This window comes from Electrona antarctica, assembly GCF_951216825.1.
Source record: "Electrona antarctica genome assembly, chromosome: 21".
Classification (NCBI taxonomy): Eukaryota; Metazoa; Chordata; class Actinopteri; order Myctophiformes; family Myctophidae; genus Electrona; species Electrona antarctica.
In genome coordinates, this window is record NC_136802.1 from 33,543,907 (window position 1) to 33,566,526 (window position 22,620).

At 44.5% G+C, this 22,620-nt stretch overlaps 1 protein-coding gene across 1 annotated transcript in view; it reads left to right on the forward strand.

Annotated features, from left to right (window-relative positions):
- Positions 1 to 22,620, forward strand: part of nwd2 (NACHT and WD repeat domain containing 2) — a gene marked incomplete at both ends in the record, with an annotated part of 72,500 nt that overhangs the window by 14,825 nt on the left and 35,055 nt on the right. Inside the window, one exon of the mRNA XM_079491218.1 lies at positions 8,445 to 8,533. Coding sequence (XP_079347344.1) covers positions 8,445 to 8,533 — 89 coding nt within the window. The remainder of the gene's footprint in view (positions 1 to 8,444; positions 8,534 to 22,620) is intronic.

The window sequence follows — 22,620 nt, forward strand, 5'->3', positions numbered from 1 at the left end:
ATGCATTTTCGGCCTATTCGGTTTCGGCCCGAATAGGCAGAAAATATATCACCGAATAGTGTATGCAATTAATGCATTTAAAAGAGCTGAATAAATGTTTTATGGACCCATAATAGTGATTATTATTTAAGTTACGTTTTGCCATAACCATTTATTTTGCCATAAATCAGGTAGCTTTAAGGTACGGCCATGACAGCAATGGTAGGAAAAAAAGATATATAATATTAATCATTTTCGGTTTTCGGCCAACTGTTTCCTATATTCGGTATTGGCCAAGAATTTCCCTTTTGGTGCATCCCTAGGAGTAATATATGAAAAATGACTATGGAAATAGTGTATACCGAATTACGTGATGTATGGAATGCAAATTTGTGCGAGTAATGTACAGACAGTTTTGCCAAAATCTGCCTCATGGTATAACCGGCAGTTGTAAAATATGGGCAATTTCTTTTTTTGAGTGGTGTAAACCACTCCTACAACTGGCTTTTTTGTGCAGAAAAAATGAGCATGGTTGCTATGTTCAAAATAATTTCTGACGTAATTAAATCACACCCGGGTGAACTGGATGACCGTAGCAACCATGCTCATTTTTTCTGCACAAAAAAAAGCCAGTTGTGAAATCACATCCGGGTGTGATTTCATTACGTCAGACATGATTTCATTACGTCAGACAGACCTTACACCACTCAGTTCACACGGGTGTGATTTTTTTTTTGCAAGGAGTTAACGCTAAAACCGTCTCGACCCTTTGGTGTGGTTTGGGCCATTGAATTCCATGCGTTGAATCACTAGGGTCAACGTGGGTCAAGACTCAACGTACATATCACGCAGCACAGCTAAAATGCCAAAACAGTCTTGACCCTTTGGTGTGGTTAGGGCTTTAGCCAATGGGGATGGAATATGGGGAAGCAGACAGGTCAGTGTTGATCACATGACTATAGAGATAGTGTATGGGTTGTGGGGGCAGTGGGTTTTGGGGCCAGTGGGAAAGGAGATCAAACAAGAAAAACAAGAAGCAGAAAATATCTACATATTTACACATACTATACCTGAGATAAGATATAATGGTGTGTGTGAGCATAGCCGTAGATTACTGCTGCTATGTGCATACACTGTGCATGATATAGCCTACGTATTATGAATGTTAAAGGTGCTAACAAAAAGCCAGTGCGTTGTACGTGGGATTAAGGTGCAAAATGCAAAAGTCTGTCGACCACATAATCCGCATATAGGGTAGGCTGACACTGTCTGGCATATTCTGCATTTAGGTCCGTGCCGGAGAGAGAAAAGACAAAAAGTCAAGTCCCTTTTAATTGTCCCTGGTATACTCCGCGCGTACAGTAGGTCCAGAATCAGAAGCCTTTATTGCCATGACATGTAAACATGTTAGGAATTTAGTTTGGTGGGACAGCAGAGTGCACTTATTATACAACATTCTGACAGGTGCGAAACAGGACAAGACAGCAAAAACAAAACATGGTGCAATGAATAATGAATAAATATAAAGTGCAGAGAGTTCAAGTGTTCAGGTCAGTTCAGAGCACAAGTCAGTCCATTCCACTCTGAGTGGGGGTGGAGGGAGGATAGGAGGGGGGCAGGGGGTGGGGGGGGGACACCAGCAGCATAGAGCGTTGCAGTCCCGCCTCCTACCAGGGACCAGGAAATGAATCCCAATGCATTTTTCCCATAGACATTTCAACAAGTATTTATTTAAAGACGGTTACACCGCGGACAAAGCCAACTCGAGTCGTGACAACTCATGACAACACAAACAATATTTTGGACCAAACAAATAATTACAAAGAAGAAAAACAACAAAAAAAGTGTAGTAACCTGCCGTTTTTTTCTTCTTTCTAATTATTCTTTCGGCCCCAAAAATTGTGTTTGTTGTCATGATTTGTCACGACTCGAGTTGGCTTTGTCCGCGGCGTAAACGTCTTTAAATAAATACTTTCTGAAATGTCTATGAGGAAAATGAACGGAGAATCATTTCCTGGTCCATGGTAGAGGGCGTGACTGCGACGCTCTATTGAGGAGCCGGATAGCCGTGGGAACAAAAAGCTATTTGAGTGTCGGGCCTTCGCTGTCTTTAAAGAGCGCCACCTCCTGCCTGAAGGTGAGTGGGGGAAAAAGTCAAGGGGCCAGTGATGCTATTCAACGTTGAAGCTCTGGGTCCTAGTGGTAGGAGGAGGGACTACAGGCGGACCCGTGGATTCATGACCGGGAAACCCCGTGCAGCTGGGCTTTAACGTTGAGCGCTCGGTTGCCCTACGTCACCCAGGACCTCAAAGTTGAGGTCCGGGGAGGGACTTCCGGCAGTCTTCCGGGTGCTTCAAAACGCCACTGAGCAACTTCCACTGACATGAATAGCTGGGGGGGCGGAGCTTCGCACCAGTTCAGTCTCTATTATATATATACTCTATGGAAAAAGTCCAAGGAAGAGCTAAGTCCAAAGTGGAACATGGGCGTAGTGCAATGGTTCTCAAAGTGGGGTCCGGGGACCCCCAGGGGACCTTGGAGGGGTACCAGGGGGTCCCAGGGAAAATGAGTTAATACAGCGTCACAATCATATTGTATACTTTGGTTATATGGTTGGATTGGTTTGGTTGGTTACTTATGGCTAAATAGCACATATAAGCTCATAGCTCATAGCTCAAGCTTGTAGATCTGCTATTTTTGAAAAAAAAAAAGTAAAACACTTGTAGATCTGCTATTTTTTTTTAAGCTTAATAATGTGTTTAAAATGTTCGCTTTAAAAAGCGAATATTTTTAACACAATTCATGGGGGTTCCTTGCTCAACACATTTTCATGTTGGGATCCCATGTAGTATCAATGTCTCTTTACGGTTGATTCAAAACGAATGGAGCGATTTGCTTATTCTCATGCTTTCAAGGTGACATCAATCTCTGGCGAGGATAGTTTCAAATACACGCACGCACACGCGTGTGCACATACTATACTACACACATCGTATACACTTTGGTGTCAATGAACCCCCACTTCCCTCACACTCAACGAACCAAGTGCTTGGTTTGTTTGGCTTGTTGAGCACATTCCTCTTTTGCTCTCTCCACTTCTATTGCTATCTATCCCTCTATTTGTCTTTCTGAATTGGACCATCGCTAAGCTGCCATGCATAGTAAGTGTCTCAGGGCGAGTCAGTAGGCAATGTGATGTATACTTTGAAAACATAACTGTGTGAGGGCGTGGCGATATGACTTCAAATCAATGTCACAGGTGACGCATTGTATGCTTATAGATTGGCTATTTTCGCTGTTTTTGCACACAAACATCACGCAAATTGGTACACAGTCTCTCTAGAGCCATTCAACGAAATGGGTCTTTCAGATTTCTCAGACTCCATCCTGATTGGCTAAGATTGGCTTCCAGAGTTCGCAGGAGTGCTCAGTTTCCAACAAATTGCTGCAAATCATAAACACATCGTGTGATTTCCGTGAAATTGTGCACGCACATTCCCACTAGGCAGAGGAAGAAATGCCAAATGAACATTTTCAACTAAGCCTCATGGTGGCGCTATAACTGGCCGGAAATTGTTTTTACCTCTAACTGCACGGATCTGTGGATAACTTTGTATGCCAACTCCCTAGAGGCCAAGGAAAAACCTTTGCCTGGAATGTTTCACATGTGCTCTTTATAGCGCCACCAGGAGGCCGACATATGTAAAACACATTTTCACGCAAATCGGTACAAATGCTCTTCATAGTCATGTGATCAAGACTGGTTTGTTTGATTTCTCATAATCCACCCTCATTGGCTACGATTGGCTTCTAAGCCTGCTTTGTACCCGTTTTGTACAAATCGCCACAACTACTCAACGCATCCGATTGTGGTGACACTGCATGCATATTCCCACTAGGCTTTGGAAGAAATGCCACTTGACAGTTTTCAAATCAGCCTCATGGTGGCGCTACAACAGGCCAAGCCACGTCACACACACACACACACACACACACACACACACACACACACACACACACACACACACACACACACACACACACACACACACACACACACACACACACACACACACACACACACACACACACACACACACACACACACACACACACGTTTATATTGCTCCTAAACATTTTGCCAAACATCACACACACACTCCTATCCTCCTGGTGGAGACCTGTGCCCAGAAGGGCACTTTTTCTAGTTTCAGGTATATAATGTGCTGCAGTCCTGATGTCACTAGCTTATCTCTATGGAGAATAACATGGGGTCATCTTAAAATCGTCTCATATAAGAATTGTGGTCCAAAAATAAACAAACTGTCTCAGCGATATTGTCAGTCAATATCATATTTGATACAGTCCTCTACCGATATTGACGCCAGACTTCGGTGCTCTATTTACAACAAGTGGAGATGATAGAGTAAGAGAGAGAGCTATATCTCTGTGTTCAATTGAGTGTCCTTGATTTCCCCAACGCGTGGGTGGGATGGGCGTGAAAAGAAGAGCGACAGAGCTGAAAACACTGATAGTAACTGAAAGAAGAAGAGATTGGTCTGTCAGCTTGAAATAAACAACACAGGAGGAGAGAGAGAGAGATCCAAGGGAATGAGAAGCCAGTGCCCTCTGGGCACATAGGTGTGGACAAATGCACACACAATCCACACACTTGCCCCATAAGCGTCAAGCTGCCATACTTCATCATAAGCCCATAAAAGAGTGGCAACTTGCTGTTATCAGCACATTACAGACAGGCGGTTCTCAGTTCAGTGCTTCTATCTGTCAGGTCACATTGAGACAAAGGAGAAGAGTTTGGATGTGAGTGTACCTTTACAAAACATGTATGCAGTACCAAGTCCCCATTCCCCAGGGAGGCTTTGCTCAGCAGTGTTTGCCAGAGAGAAATAAGCAACCATGGTCCAACTAAAAGATAATATGCCACATGAGTAATCTTGAGGGGGGAGGGGGACGACGACGACACTGGTTTAAACAATAATCAAAACATTCAGAAGCAAAGCCCAAATAAGCCACTGCACTTTAGAAACCAGCCGCAAAAAACTGCAACCAATATTTACAAGCAACTTCACAGCAAAACAAAGCCCAGAGTCCCTTACAATAAGCAGACCTGGCAGCACCGTGTGGCCTAGTTGGGAAAGTAGACCACGGGGGTAGACCGAGTGCCAGGTGGTGTGGATTAGCGGCACGCTGTCCTGGGAATGCCTCGGGATCCCCCAGTCAGAGCTGTCAAACGTGGCCACAGGGAAAGGAAAGTCTGGGGTGGCAGGCAGGGCCGTCACGGCTGTGGGCTATGCGGGTATATGCAACACCCCCACTCTCACAGACAACAGGATTTCATTCCCCTCACTTTTGCCTGACTGTTTTGACGCGTGTAATTAACTGTGTGTAACTGTAAAAGCAGGGAGACAGTCTCCTGCGGAAACCACTACCTCTCTCTATACCTCAGGACTATTACTGCTTCTGGCCTGGGAATCAAACCTGCACTATCTTCCCTGACATTTTAGAGAAGCGCCCGCTGACAGGGGCGTGCACAGACATTTAGAGGGGCAGGTGCTCAAGGAAAAAAAAGGGCACCTTGTGCAGCGTGTGGAACCGGCCGGTTGCCTAAATAGTGTGGGATTTATAGATTCAGGGGACTAAATAATATATTAGAAGCTTTTTATTAAGAATTGATCAATGTCACCATGGTCCACATACTGTACAAAAAAGACTGTACACTGTACAAAAAAAAATTAAAATTAAAATAAGTGTTTTTTCTTTTTTCAAAAGGGCACATTGCCAAAAGGGCAGGGGGTGCTCTAGCACCCCCTAGTGTCTATCTGTGCACGCCACTGCCCGCTGACCCGACACAGTAAAGTACAGTCTGTCATTCGCCTCACTCGAATACGATACTGTAGCCACACAGGATTTTGTTTGACATTTTGCTCTGTTCGCTACGGGCAGACTTGTGTATGGTCATTGGTCGCCCGGAGCCTTACTAAAGATAGACTATGTAAGATACGTCAGAACAAATTTGTGGGCTCTTTTACTCGTGCTGGGTATGATTTGGTTAGGGGCTAGACGGCTGTTATCTGTGCCGACGTGTGTGCGTGCGTGCGTGCGTGCCTGCGTGCGTGTGTGAGAATGTGTTGTGCACGTGCCGTGCGTGTGTGCGTGCGTACGTGACTCATGCTCCTTCATCACATAGGCTACGCCTCTGTTGGGCATGTTCTCTTCCGTCCACACCCTTAACCCGTTCTGACCTGAGATCAGATTCTAAAAATGTCTTCTACATCCTGACAGTTTTCTGAAAAAGCTATGTTTCTATGTCAGTCGTTCTTCGATTTAAAAAAAATAGCAGACCTACAAGCTCTATGAGCTTGTAGATCTGCTATTTTTCAATAGCTAAAGCATAACATAATGCTAACACCAAAAGGGGTTCCCGCCCAAAATTGGTTAAAGGGAAACTTGACCCTTTTTGCAAAACAATATATGTTAATGACGTTTAGAAGTGGCTCCCAAACGTTTTCATGTTAATGACCCCAAAATGTACACTACTTAGCCCGGGGACCCCCGTTTGAAAAGATATGCCAGGGACCCCCATACGAGAAGGTTTTCAGAGCTCTAGCAGTGATCCTCAACCCGTTTAATTTCAAGGACCCCCAGTTTGACATGCATTAGTCTACGGACCCCCATTTAATGGCATTTCTATCTCTGGAACCCCCGATTTATATTGTAAAATCAATGTTAAGTTAACTCTGAGAGTGTACAAATGGGTCCATTTGGTTCCATTTTGTACAGACCCATAAGGGTCCATTTGGTTCCAAACTATCATTTAGCTGGGGACCCCCTGGAACTCCCTCAAGGACCCTCGGGGGTCCCCGGACCCCACTTTGGGAACCACTGTCCTAAACTATTAGCACAACGAGCATGCTGCCCTGTGCCCTACAAAGCCAAGGTGCAGTGACTACGGTTTTGGACACATCCCAAAAGGTCAAATTAGCCTTCATGATTTGGGCGGAAAACAATTACCTCAAGAACATATTTACAATTAGTGTAACTAGAGCGGTGCCCGGCTGTAGAGCACCAAGTCGGTAACGATGGAAGTTGGAGATCCATGCCCCACCCGGCTATGCAATACCCGTTGTACCCGTGTCAGAGTACCCGTTCCACCCATCTGTCTGTGTCCCTTTTATGCCCATATATGGAGATTTCTGTATCTCTCTCTCCCTTTATTCCTATATATGGAGTTCTGTGTCAGGCATGCCCAAATATGGAGTGTTGTGATGTCAGAACAAGCCAGCTCCATATATGGAGCCTGGGCAGGGGCCCTGTCCAGAGCCCGGACAGAGGCCTTTTGTAGCGGTTCTGGACAACCGTGGGTCAGACCGACTCGACACCGGGCACTGCACTACTAGCCTGGCTAATAAGCCAGACTCAAATCACGGCAGGCCATTTTCTTTTGCCAACGGCTGATTCGGTCTGGCTTATTAGCCAGGCTACTGCACTACCTCTGGAGGTGTGGAACTCGTTTGTCGAATTTGAAGTCGGTGGGGCGAACGGACTGACAACTGCATTTATAGATAGATATCACTTATTTGCCAATATCTCATTTGGCTGACCAGTTGAAACACTTTTAAACAAAATATCTTTTTTTTTGGACACAGAATAAATGCTGACTCTATATGTAATCCAAATGACTGAAATCAGTCATGGCAAAACTTAATCCACAGGGATTTGAAAGTGGGCTTCAACAACAAGCCATACGGACCGTCGCTGACGTGGCCCATTCAGTCCAATATGACCGCTGCCGATGTGTTCATGTACATACTGACAGTCCACCATGCACTGCCTATCATAAATGCACATTGTGGATATTTTCAGTAGCTGATGCTCTGTTGTTCAAAGTAGGCTTGTCACATTTATTGCATAATCGTCTGGCTGCAATTATTTGAGATAATCACAATTATGTAGCATTTCTTCCATTAATCTGTATATACCAGTATTCATCAATTGACATTTTTCAAACATAGTGGAAATAGCAGATCTACAAGCTCACGATGCAACATGTCGAGAGCTCGTAGATCGTCCATTTACTAAGATAGTCCTATAGTATGTGTGGGATCAGTGACTTCAACAGGACGTTTTGCCAGGACTGAACCTGTAACCTCTCAGTCAGAGAAGGAGCGGTCAATAAAGCTGCCAACCCCGCAACCGTATAGATTTAATCAACATTAGCCTATACGGCCTGTTGTCCCAGCTCGAAACCGCTCTAGTCATTAACAACCTTACATTGCCGCTGTCAAGGTCAAGGTCATGGTTTGCATAGAAACCGCGATTCCCATTCACAACATTGTGTCTTAGAATGCTCTGCCTGCAGTGTCTCAGTCATATGCAAATCCTAAGGAAAATCCATAAAGAGGTTTCTCATGTCATTGTCTTATTTGCTTTATCTCATTTCCCAGACACCGAAGCGGAGAGGACTGCATTGAAAGAGCATGTCTATCCCAAACTACGTGACTTCTGCAGGGAGAACTATGGGATTGAGTTCCAGGTAATCTCCTTCATTTCCCTTCTCATCTTTTTGCTTGGTTTCTAGTTTCTTGCTGTCCAAACTCCCCTCAATGTAAGAGAACTACAAGTCTAGAGAACTACAAGTCTACTGTATTGTGTTGATTCCTACGTTGATCACAAAATCACTTTTTCGAAACACGCTTCCTCACTTCTGTGAATGCACACACACACACACACACACACACACACACACACACACACACACACACACACACACACACACACACACACACACACACACACACACACACACACACACACACACACACACACACACACACACACACACACACACACACACACACACACACACACACACACACACACACACACACACACACACACTCCAGTGAACTTGGAAGGGTCCCAAAAGCATGCAAGCTGTGGGCCGAGTTTTTAAGTGGTGCAACCACTTCTTTAAGGAGCTTTTGTGTGTCCGTGGGTGGGTGGTTGGCTGGGTCTGTCCGAGCACGAAAATAGTGTTTGGTTGGTTTTCACAACCAAGTGTCACTGTTGCGCAGCCTAACACACACACACATATTAACCGGCCCCCTGGGTAACTGTATAATTTCTCGACCGTTTCGGACGCGGGGCGGCTCTCCGGAACCGAGCCGGCACCCTGGGCGTGTTCCTGTGGGTCTGGAAGTTCCACACGGAGTCGCACCACTTACTTCACACGGGTGTGATTTTTACATCTACAGAAGGCAAGTGGTGATAACGGCTCCACCACGGGTGAGCGCTGGCATAGATCACTAGCCTTGGATAAGATGGCTCCATGCGGCCGCTTTCCCCCTGTTGTTGTCTGTCAGAGATTTAAAACACAAGATCTCCCCGGTGGTGTATGTGTGTGTGTCCACTCACTGATCGAGGATGATTTGCATTGCAAATGGGTAAAGATCCCTATCTGAGGTGTGTTTGCTTAACAGATCCAGGGAATTTCCGGGATCAGAGGGAGATTTACACCATAGATTGTTCTTGGAAGGATTAGTGCCGGATAAGTGCAGTGATGGAGGTGGGAGTGTGATTGTAGCTTGCGGGGTGATGCAATCTTCAAATGCTGATTTCATGGTGCATTTTTTTTTTGTACATTTTTTTTTATATAGTGCCTTTATCCAAGGCGCTTTACAGAGATTGTGCATTACATTCACCCATTCACACACACATTCACACACCGATGGCAGCGGAAACCATGCAAGGCACCAACTAGCACATCGGGAGCAATTAGGGGTGCAGTGTCTTGCTCAAGGACACTTCGACAGTAACTCTGGGGGAGCCCGGGTTTGAACTGGCAACCTTGCGGTTACCATCCAGGCACTCTACCCCTGAATCACCGCCGCCCCATGCTAAGAATGTCTCGGGCAATGGATCACAAACTTGAAGAGAGCTCGAGCGCAATGTTTTTCTTATTGAAACCAACTCGGTATAGTCTTCCATCTTGCTGTTCTGAAACAAGTCAAACAACTAGACGATTTATAAGATCTTTGCTGTCCAATTCCAAGCCAGAGATGGCACCACACTCTCTGTATCACATCATAACCAAGGTTGTTCCAGAAGGAGATTGAATCGATATTCAGAAATATTTCTAGTCCAGTCTATAGCTCTTGAAAGGGCATGCTCAGCTAAAAATAGGTACACTGTACAAGCAATAGATAGAACATTTTCATTAGGCCCAGGTCTGCCTAGCGGCACTTGATAATCCGACGACCTTTGCTGCATGTCACCCTCCCCCCCACATCTCTCATAAAAAGCCCCAAAAATATCTTACAAAAAAAGAAAGAAAGTTGGCAGGCATATAAGAATTAGTCCTATGGCTAAACAATATTCACCAACTGTTAAATGCAATAACTAGTGTGCTAGTGCTCGTAGACCTGCATTACCATGTCGCTAAAGACAGAATTGACCTTAGAGTAGCCAATTATTGGGGGCATTTTGCTCTCCCAATATAGTCGTCATGCCAATAAAATTAAATAAATCTTAGAAATGGTGAGATTCTGCCTCTGTGCCATCATGTGACTCAACTGATGACTCAAGCTGTGACAGAGAAGTGTGCCGACATGATTATTCAGAACGCCTGGGAGTTACTACTCTAGTACTGTATGACTCACTGCTGCCCTGCGTCCCATCGCCACACTACTCACCCCGACTGCTGGGGGAAAACCCCCACCCCCCCCCCAAAAAAAACAGGTACTTCAGCTACGTCTGATGCTGCTCGAGACGGCACGTACTCGATCGTGCCTTGTAACTCGATCGTGCTTTGTAACTTGATCGTGCTTTGTAACATTACGTGTTTGTTTTGTTTGCGTTTATTCTGGCTGTGAACTCATCTGTGGAGCGATTCATGCTGTGCGACGCATCAGTGGTTGGTAATCCTATTCCCAGAGAAGAGACAGGTTTCCTTTGCTGCAATTATGGGAATACTGTACACATACAGCAGCACTACATGTGGGCGCCGCACATGTGTTCTCACACGCTCTCTCAGACTCTCGCACGCACACACGCACGCACGTCCACATATTTCAAATGTTCTACATTGCAGTATTTATACTTTTAGAGTTAACCCATTTTGACCTGAGATCAGATCTAAAAATGTCTTCGATTTTTCAAAAATAGCAGATCCACAAGCTCGTAGCGCGCCACTCGGTGGCGCGCTATGAGCTTGTAGATCTGCTATTTTTCAATAGCTAAAGCATAACATAATGCTAACACCAAAAGGGGTTCCCACCCAAAATGGGTTGTTAACCACCACTACATAATATAATTGCAATATACTTGCATGTAATCACGAGCAGGAGGTTGTGATCACGTGACGGTACTGTATGTACACTGACTGCACTGCAGGCTGTTTGACAAGGGGGAGACGGCAGACCTGCATGGAGGTCCACAGGCAGCAGATGCAGTATATTTCTCAGAAAATACTTTATACTACATTAAGTTACTCAATGTCATTCATTTCATTCACAGTGTCTAGTTTAAAAATATTCGGGAGCAGAAATATGTGCCATATTAGAAGTTCTAGATGCAGACTTTGTCAACTTAACGTCGATGTATTTACTTCCATTGTCAAGGACCAACTACTGTATGCATTGATTAAAATATTTGGATTCCACAGAAGTCTTCCAAGGAATCATTTTGTTATTTTCGGTCAGTAGTTATTTTAAGATGAAAGAGTAAAGTGTTCAAACTAGCGATATATAGATTAGATGAAACAGTGTTTGAATTGTTCAAACTAGCTATAGAATGCAAAAAAAGCCCTAATGATGATGATATTTCATAAAAGCAAGAACATGCGTAGGTTTAGAAAAACAATAGACAAAACATCAGAATTCTACAATGTGCTAATTGTTTCGGAAACTGCGCTATAGTGTGGGAGGCTCCCGTTCACTCAGTTTCACAAATGGCAGATTGGAACTTGCGAAACAAAAGTTTGCAATCATGAGATTTTGCGTATGCGTTTGCCTTAGGGCTGTGCATGAAATTATTATTTTGCAGCATCCTATTATAGTTACTGTACTTGTACTGTACTAGCTCCACTAGATCAGAGGAAGAGGAAAGAAAGCCTCTTATAGTGAATAGGCCTATCTCACAGCCCCCTTTCCACGCCCCCTTCCGGTAGCTATAGTGGTGTCATTTAACATTAGCATTTACACGTTTTTTTCCTCTGGAGAATCTAAGTACATTTCCTAATGTAAAAATGTGACAGACCAATATTATTATGAAGCAAACAAGATGGTAAATCAGCTCGAACAGATAGAACAAACCTTACCTTGAGAAAACAAAAGTTGTAGACTTCTTAAATGACCTCTGTTAACATGTAGTGTCTATGGAGTGACATCACGCTACCACCACTAGCTCCGAAAGGGGGCGTGGAAAGGGGGCGGGGAAATTCTGTGAGATAGGCCTAATGGCCTATAGGAAGTCTGATGAAAACTGTTCTTGCAGAACGTGGCCACATTAGAAGTATTGTTTATCATAATAGAATTGTAGTTGTACTTTCTTCTCAGAAGAAAAAAACCCAATTCGCTGCATTCACCAACACAAGCTAAATGCTTCAAAAGCATCCCTTTATCCTGATTCTTCATTATTCAGCTGATTTTCCCATTTTTCTCTCCCTTATCCCTGGTTGGTTTGTTGATGTTTTCTGGTTTTCGTGTGGTATACTTGCATTTGATCTCCGTAGCGACGTGCAGGTGTGTGTGTTTGCAAGGCTCTGAACAACGTTGCACACGTGCCGATTGCTGAGATCAAACACTATAGAGAACAGGGCGTTAACCCATTTTGATCTAAAAATGTCTTCTACATCTTGACAGTTTTCTGAAAAAAATGTTTCTATGTCAGTCGTTCTTCGATTTTTCAAAAATAGCAGATCTACAAGCTCATAGCGCGCCACTCGGTGGCGCGCTATGAGCTTGTAGATCTGCTATTTTTCAATAGCTAAAGCATAACATAATGCTAACACCAAAAGGGGTTCCCGCACAGTATGGGTTAAACAGACAGCAGGATTGGAGGGATGATGAGGAGAGAAGAGGTTGATGTTACACATCGGCATGGCCTAGTTTACTACAATAAAACATTCAGCTCTTTCGGTTTTACTGATGTTGGATGAAAGGTATAACTCCAAGCATAGTAAAAGTATGGCCTGGGGCTTATTTGTCTCTTTTATCTCGGCTTACCATGTCGTCATTGGTTCTCATTTATTTCTCATTCTTCCTCCTCCCTTCCTTTGTCTGTATTTATTTCTTTTCTTGTTTGCCGAGTCATTTCGACGTCCTCTTTGAGACCACAGGTGTTACACGGCCGTTCCCATCGCAACTTTGTGACGGGAACGGAGACGAGAAAAATCATCTGCGTGCCAACTGGCTTAGCGGGATGCCTCAGTTGCACCCAGTGAAGATTGGCCTAAAAAAAAAAGAAAGATGAAACTAATTCCTAGGCTCTAGCTGTAGGTGGGAGAACTATACTCACTTCCTCACGGTCTAAGATGAAGCGTTGGTATACACCCAATCCTCCCTTCTATTTGCAGCCATGGAATTAATTTGGCTCACCGAGGAAAGCATACGGAAAGCTTCCTCGCACAGTTTGCTTGCCACGCTCATTCAGGGATTCAGGCAAGAAAATATAAAAAAATACAGACTACCCGAGGCTATGCTTTAAAAGTTTGAGAACAGTTTTCCCTTCCCACTGAACAGATCAAATACACCGACATGAACTTAAAAGTTAGGTGGTTTCCGGTGCACCACATTTGGGATCGTTATTGCCCTAAAACGTATCTCCCGGTTATGCAATACCCGTTGTCTCTGTGTCTGTCTGTCCATCTGTATGTATCCCTTTGATACACATATTTGGATCTCGGCATCTGTATGTCCTTGTCCCTTTTACGCCCTTTAAATCTCCATAAGTCAATTGCCGTAAGACTAAGATTTACTTGTATTTTTGTACAGTCATCATCATTTTGTACTTGGCAGATTCATTCCTATTTGCATTCTGTAAATGGACCACACTAATTGCCACTTGCAGAGACATTTCTGTCATTCCATTTTCAATTTAATTTCCATTGTGCTGGTGTTTGTTAACTGCATGGTAATGAAGAGGACTCAAGTCATTGTAGTTTGATCTGGCCTACTGTACATTGCATTAACCCATTTTGGGGCGGGAACCCCTTTTTGTGTTTTAAACATTATGTTATAATTTAGCTAAAAATAGCAGATCTACAAGCTCATAGCGCGCCACCGAGTGGCGCGCTAAGAGCTTGTAGGTATTTTAAAAAAAATCGTGAAAATATTTATTTCAGAAAACTGGAGGATTTAGAAGATTTTTTTTTAATTTCGAGCACATCGGCTCCAAGGGGAACCCAGGAAGGTATAGCAGTGCAAGTCTCGAGTGAAAGATGGTTTGAAATGATCTGCATCTAAAAGAAAATGTGTATTGTTGCAAGCAAGAACATATGTTTAGTGAGGAAAACATTTTGTGAGACACCTTCTTTGCTTTTAAATGCATTTAAATATGAAGACATTCAAGGTCTCCCTTGGACCTTTAAACAAGGACCTACTCCCTTCTCCCCATGCTACCGTCTAATTACGATGCCAAGTAAACCATGTCTTGTCCTGACCCCATGTCTGGCCCTTAACCTTACTGAAACGCAGGGCAGCTCCAATGTCTCCGAAGCTTCAAGCATAATTGCCCCAAAGTGTCAGACCATGGTAGATTTCCCCAGTGCTCTATGTGATCTTACCCCGGCATCCATAATTCACAGTCATTATTCCGTGGCCCCGGTCAGTGTAGGGAGGTAGACATTTGGGGCTACTGTGGGCTAGTGTAGAGATATGAAACCTAAAACAAAGTAAGCATGAAGATGAGTTTTTTCATTGTTATTTTTGTCATTTTTATTTGTTTGCGTTTTTTAGATGCAATTGTGAAGTAAGATAACTTGACTGGAATTAATTAATCGCAATCCCCGGTGACTGCCTAGTTTTTCACTAACCTTTGAAGAAGCACCCGGCCGTTATCGTCGTTCCGTTTCACGGAAATCCACTTTAAAATGGTGTGATCGTGGCCTGGGCCGTGGCTCAGCGGTCCAGGCACCTTGGCCGGTAGTCCGAGTCTGGCAGTGTGCCGCGGGCTCGACTCCCGAACCCGACGGCCTTTACTGCATGTCACTCCCCTATCTCTCTCCCCCATTTCCTGTCGGCCTACTGTCTGTCCCTCTATACAAAATATGGTGTGATCGTTCGTAATGGTGTTGAGAAAATGATCCGGCCCGCGACGACGACAAGCAGCCAGGAAGATGGGAAGCACTCTATGGACTCCCAAGTCTCCCATAGAGTTTGCGTTGCGCCTCAGGTTCCCAGAAGCCCTAGCAAGCCATCGGACACACTCTGTCCGATGGAAACCCTGCAAAGTCTTAAAACTTATTAAAAACGCAAATTAAACAATGAAAACATAACTCGTGGAACTCGTGATTGGGAGGGAAGCTGTTCTACATCAATTGACTCGTGTAACTCGTGATCCATTTGCCGATCATACGGCTCACTGTCTGCAGCTCAACAGTCAGTGTGAGGCGTGGTCAGGAGATGTCTATGAACTCTGCGTTGAAAGGCTTGAAGGTAGGCTGTCCCACACCCGGGCAGCAGTGTGGAGAAAGGTCCTGTCCAATATGTGTGTATTGGAGGCTGGGGGGTGCATGGGCGAGAGCATGTTCTGGTGTGGCTGTGCATAGGCCAGTGGTTCCCAAACTTTTTCATGTCAAGGACCCCCAAATTGACACTAACTAGCCCCCATTTGAAATGATATGCAGAAAATAGCTGATCTACAAGCTCAAAACGCAGCGCACTGCGACGCGTTTTGAGCTTGTAGATTGGCTATTTTAGCTACGACATGAGTAATATGCACTGTGGCCCTCTGGAGTGAGTTTGGAACTATAGTGGCCCTCTCCATCGTCAAAAGTTCCCATCCCTGAGCTAGGTCATGGAGTAAAAAAAAAAAGATAAATTAACTAATTATACTTCCGTGTAGCAGGAGGCTTTATTCATTAAGCGCTCAAAACGTAGCAACGTTCTCTATAAACATTCCCTGGTCTTATTATTAAAACAAATGTTTCTATAGGTGGAATTTCTCTTTTTTATCGCCGTTGTTTCAGCCGGATGGTGATTATATCGGTGGTTGTTTCCTCACCTCCTTTGCTGCCTGGTTGCACACTATACTTTCTTCCTCGGCATCCTGGGCATAATCCCAAACTCTTAATAGCCTAACGTTCAATAAATGGAAGGGGGGCTTCTTCTGCGTTTGACCTGCCATGGCTAAATGCCTTCCAAGGACACAAGCAAGCAGCTTATAGCACAAGCTGCTTCGCCTCTTACGCAAGCAGCACCACCCACCCAGCGCCTCCACATCAGGAGAGAGGAATGGGGGGGGATGTAAAAAAAGGAAAAAGACGGAGAGGATAAACTAAAATCATATGCTGGACAATTCGGGCGGCTGTGGCTCAGGAGGTAGAGCAGGTCGTCCAATGATCCGTGGGTCGGCGGTTCGAATCCCGGCTCCTCCTGTCTACATGTTGAAGTGTCCTTGGGCAAGACACTGAACCCTACATTGCCTCCAATGAGTTGGTCGGTGTGAGCTTGCCACCGTTGGTGTGTGAATGTGGGAAGTGAGGACGCTGGCGTCGACTGTTCGCCGCTTCACCTCCCAATGTATGAATGAATCATTGTAAAGCGCTTTGAGCACTTGGAAAAGCGCTATAAAAATGCAATTCATTATTAATTCTACGCAAAATCAGACCTGCGGTGGTCCTCTCTCCTAGGGATGGCATTGTACGGTCTCTTTAGGTCCCAGTTGCTCTTATCATCATACATCACATTCCGTGGTCAGCCAATCAGCCAAGCACATTCCATGCTCGGGAACCAGGCCCTATTTGCAGTAGATCAAAAAATACATGTGCTCAGTGTTGTAATTAATTCATTTTCAACTATTTGAAATGAAGGTTGTACACATCAGTGAAATTAACCGCTGGGAAAATCCCTAATTGAGAGAGTGTAGGCCTAACAAGCACACCACCGCTCAGTGCATGAAATATAGGCTGCATGGCTAACAGGGCTTACCATCTCTCTCCATATCGTTTGATAAAGGCATATAAAAAATGAAAATATACACTTCACAGAGTACAGACCACTTGGAATTATAACAATCGGTTGAGGATTGCCTGAGTATGGCACAAGTTAAATCTCAACTTTTTGCGTTGCGCTGAGGACTTTGTGGTCAGGTGGCGGTGTTCTATACTTGTGAGGACCTCTGCTTGAATTCATGGTGAAGGCGCACTCCGCGATCTACAAGCTCACAACACGCTGTGGACGCAACACTTGGAGCTTGTAGATACATGGCATGACAATAAACATTTCACAGAATATATACCACTTTGAATTAAAATGTCTTCTACATCCTGACAGTTTTCTGAAAAAGCTATGTTTCTATGTCAGTCGCTCTTCGATTTTTCAAAAATAGCAGACCTACAAGCTCGTAGCGCGCCACTCGGTGGCGCGCTATGAGCTTGAGCTTGTAGATCTGCTATTGAGCTTGAGCTTGTAGATCTGCTATTTTTCAATAGCTAAAGCATAACATAATGCTAACACCAAAAGAGGTTCCCGCCCAAAATTGGTTAACAATTGGTTGTGCATAGGCTGAGTATATGGCACGAATTAATATAATATAGCCTAGATTTATTTTGGGGATGTGGAGGACTTTGGTGTTGGTGCGCTTGTGAGGTGGTGAGGCCTGGGTATTCAATATTTCAATTCATAATCATGACATGATAAATAACAAAATTTAAATCATCATGATGGGTTGGATTGGGGAGTGGCAGAAACTATAACTATCGTGTGGTGGTGAACACCGCTCCCTCTCTCCATATTAAATTAACTAAGCCGACTACGACGGAGCGAGAGAGAGAGAGTGGTGATGGATTTCAAAATTAAACAAAGATTCGGGTGGTTCATGCTTGCGTAATGTGGCGCGCCTACTCCATTAATACACTGCGCCATGGCTGTCGACAGCTTGTAGATCTGTTATTTTGGCCGTGGTCGAAACAGCAGCCAAATGAAGACAACGCATGGAGTTATATTAGCCGAATTTTCCTACATGGGCTGTCACGGGTAATCAAAGAATCCTAAAAGAACATAAAACATATGGCAAGATGGCTGAAATTCTCTAGATGATGCCGAGATAAAAACATTAATTTAATTACGACATTTCTATATTTAAAAAGGCTTTAGGAAAAAGGGGGTTGCTTCTAAATTCATTCATGCAGGAGGCCTTACGACATGTAAGGCTGTGCTCTATCTAGGTATTCTATGTCTATGTTGTCGTGTTTGACGGTGTTTCCCAAAAAAGGACATGGTGTCCGATTCGCTGCCATGCAGCCAATTGGGCATCAGATGGCTTCTGTGTGCTGCCTAGAGGGCATATGCGCATGCGCTGCACTATACATGCGACACAACACTTGTTTGGAAAATCCGGCCTATGGAATTATCTCAAATAATTGTGATTTAGGTGATCGTGTATTCATTGTGACAGGCCCACCCCAAAATCAGCCACAACAACAGCGCCAAATTAAATCAGCATGCCCCCCCCCACACACACACCCCGCCCCACACACACAGACTCGCCTTGCAGCGAGTAGATCGGACTTATGTCTTCATTTATAGCATTTAATTACAAAGCATCCTCTCAGTCAACCCCACCCTGACCCGCACCCCCCAGAAACCACTGTGGAAAAGTCATTATATGGAGGGTGGGGGTCTAATTTCTCTTCATTCCCTTCCATTCCGATCCCCAGTAACATGTGCCATGCATGCCATGGAGCTGCCCTGCTTCACGCTAATCAGAACAAATAGAAAGTCCATTACGTTATGGTAGGCGCACCGTTGCGGGAGTCAAGTTCGCTCCCAGGAAGTCGATTATAGCGACACTGATACACAGTGATTGATGTGCTGAGCGATAATTTGGCAACGATGGGGCCAACATGATGGAAGCTTATGAAGGCAGATGCGCGGCCGAGTGGGAGTTTTGGCGAGGTGATACTGTTTGGCTCAGCGTGCTTGGTTAATGAAGTTAAAGCCAAGAGGGAGTGGAAACTCAGTTATGAAGAACAACGCTTGACAGCTTACAGCCTAGTCTTACTGCCGTCTGAAACTCTGATTTACATATTTTATTTTCTGCATTGGTACAATCATTTTAACAACTTTATCCATTCACACGTTGGATATTCACTGTGAGCTTGTTACATCTGCTATTTTTGAAAAATCTCAAAAAATGTTTGGAAAATGTTGAATAAGCTTTTTTTTGTTTTTTTAAAACACAAATCTTCTCATCTGGGGGTCCCTGGCGCAAAACATTTTCAGATGGGGGCACGCTGCATGACATATTAACTTATGGGTCCTTGACTTGACAAAGTTGGAGAACCACTGCTTTACTGTAGGCCTATACTGTATGTCCCGGCTCACAGCTAGCCAGTACAGTATGTAGGAACCAGTGATTGTCATCACTCGCAGTCGCCACAGCTACAGTACATCCAGCTGCTGCTCGCCGTCTCCCTGCAGGTCCATTACAATCAGGCCAGTGAGCGCAGGCCCAGTTCCAGGCACCCTGTTGCCTGGAACTGCTACCGACAACTAGCCACCGGCCTGCACTGGTGGACGAAGTGCATTTACTACTCAGTACTGTACTTAAAGGGGAATACCACTCATTTTCAACATTTTACCATGTCATTAATATACCTTAGAGGTGTTGTGTGGAAACAATAAAAAGGTCCCCCCCATTCTGTGTTTCCTAGAAAAATCATTAACAAAAAAATCATTAACATGGTGAATCACATCTTGATGACATCATCAAGATGTGTTTCACCATGTTAATGATTTTTTTCAGACCTCCAGTTCTAGGAAACACAGAATAGGGGGACTTTTTTATTATTTCAGCTCTAAGGTATATTAATGACATAGTAAAATGTTGAAAATGAGTGGAATGCCCCTTTAAGTCAATTAACATTGAATGCCATTGACAGTGAATGGCCAGCTTTGAGTGTTTGTGCAAACACAAACATTGAAAACGAGGTGAGGACGCAAATTGTGTCCTCACACAATTGTATTGTATGTATGATGATGTATGGTGATGAGAGCTCCCCTCACCACAAGTGAGGGGAGCTAGCCCCTCTTATAAACAGCTATAGTGTAGATTCTGTCTGGACACAAACATTAAATGCCATTGACACTGAATGGAGAATTGACGTCATATGTGTCTGAGCAAATGTATGTGGCGACCCTTGGCCAATAAGGGACCACCATTCTTGATGATGATGATGTACGATGATTAGAGCGCCCCCTCACTTCACACGGGTGTGATTTTATCAATTCTACAAACTACTCAATTTGAAAGGGCAACTTTCACCGAGTAACATTTGACCGGGAGCATCTTATCGGCTCAAGCACCGGGTTGGAGTGCTTTGTCCGCCACTGCCGGCCGGCCTGTGAAAAGGGAAGCACCCTTTCAGTGTTGTTAGTGCGTTCAGGGGGCTGCTCTGCGGATGCGCCAGTCAGTCACCGTGCGAGGAATAAACTCATTTGAGCAAGCTCCTCTGGCAGGCAGCGGAGCTTGAAGGAAATAGACAGCAGTCCGCGCCGTTCGTTGCTGTCGGGTACCAACCTCGTACAGCATCTCCATGTTTATTTTTTCCATAAATTAACGCCCTACTTCATTCATCGTGCACGAATGTCACATAGAAGTGATTAAGATCTACAAGGAAAGAGACTGTGAAATGGCTATCTTTTTTTTAAACTATTTTTAAATGGGTTTTTTTAAATAATAATAAAAAAGGAACGGTTGTGGACATACATGGTTTCCACCTGATGCTGTTTCCAAATCACTATGGCCTCTCCCCTGCCAGCTCTACCTTATTACACCTCACTCCAGTGAGTCACCACCCATCACAGGCACACAACATAACTAGCAATCCACTTCAGCACTGGATTTAACCACTTAAAACACAGACCCGGTGTCCCTCTAGGCTACTGTATATACCAGGCCCCCCTCCCTTTTCCCCTCTACTCGACACCAAATATCTTCGCTGAAAATATAGCCAATGTACACGCTCACTGCAGCGTGTCACATTGCAACTCGTCGCGAGGTTGTAGACCAGCTGTTGTCGTTAAATGTTTGTCCCTCGCAGAATAGGTAGGGTTCATGTGGTTAATCCACTCAACTACCAGACGGTACGGAACAGAACAGAACAGGTTTGATTTATTGCATACTTTGTTAACATGTTTGATAACAGTACGGCAGCACAGGCAAGAAAGCTCTGCTAAAAGGACGATGACACAAAAAAGCCAAGAGGGGGTTTGTTTCCAGTGTGGTCCGCTGTACAGAATTCATCAGCAGGACATGCAATACTGAGGTGAGGGTGTGGGGGGGGGGGGGGGGGGGGGGGGGGGGGGTGTCAGAGGATGCCGTTACCACGGGAGAGAGGCTGAGGGAGGCCGTTGTTTAACGGACTTCCAACAGAACAGAATACTTACACGTAATTGGTTGATTTGCATGGATGGACGTACATGATTACAACTTGATCAGCACAGTGGCGAAGGCCACACGCAGAGTTTAATACAGCAGACCCTGGAGCTGATTAGCATTCTGAAAACACTCACTCTCCCTGTATCTCTCTCTCTCTCCCCCCCTCTCTGTCTCTCTCTCACTCTGTCTCTATCTCATTCACCATGATGACACACACACACACACACACACACACACACACACACACACACACACACACACACACACACACACACGGCCCTAACCACCATAACCGTTGGCCCACCGATGATAATTTATTATCATCAACCGACAGTCCCATAATAATAACACGCTGTTGTGTTCAGACAACTGAGGCCTATGAATACATAAATACATATAAATAGGCGCTCAATAGACTTAATTGCTTGGAAAACAACAGCTCAGTACGGTACGGATACTATCTGACAAGCTTACTGGGCGTTCCTTTGTCCTGCACTATATAAGCTATATTTTACATAGTCAATTTAGACCTCCATGAGACTTTCACTTATAACAGAGTATTTCTACACTGCAGAATTGATACTTTTACTTAACCCATCTTGACCTGAGATCAGATTCTAAAAATGTCTTCTACATCCTGACAGTTTTCTGAAAAAGCTATGTTTCTATCGTCGTTCTTTGATTTTTCAAAAATAGCAGATCTACAAGCTCGTAGCGCGCCACTCGGTGGCGCGCTACGAGCTTGTAGATCTGCTATTTTTCAATAGCTAAATTATAACATAATGCTAACACCAAAAGGGGTTCCCGCCCAAAATGGGTTAAGTACAACATGCGAGTACTTTGTCCACCTCTGCGTGGTTCCGAGAGAGCTTTGAGCTGCGCCCAAGGCAGTTAGCGAGCAGCTTGCACTCGCCCCGGGTGGTGGGGATTCTTCTCTGCATGCAGTTGCTGCCATGTGAACACCGGACTGTTCTGGCGAACTGCCTCTGTAATCGAGAAAAAAAAGGGAAGCGCACAAAG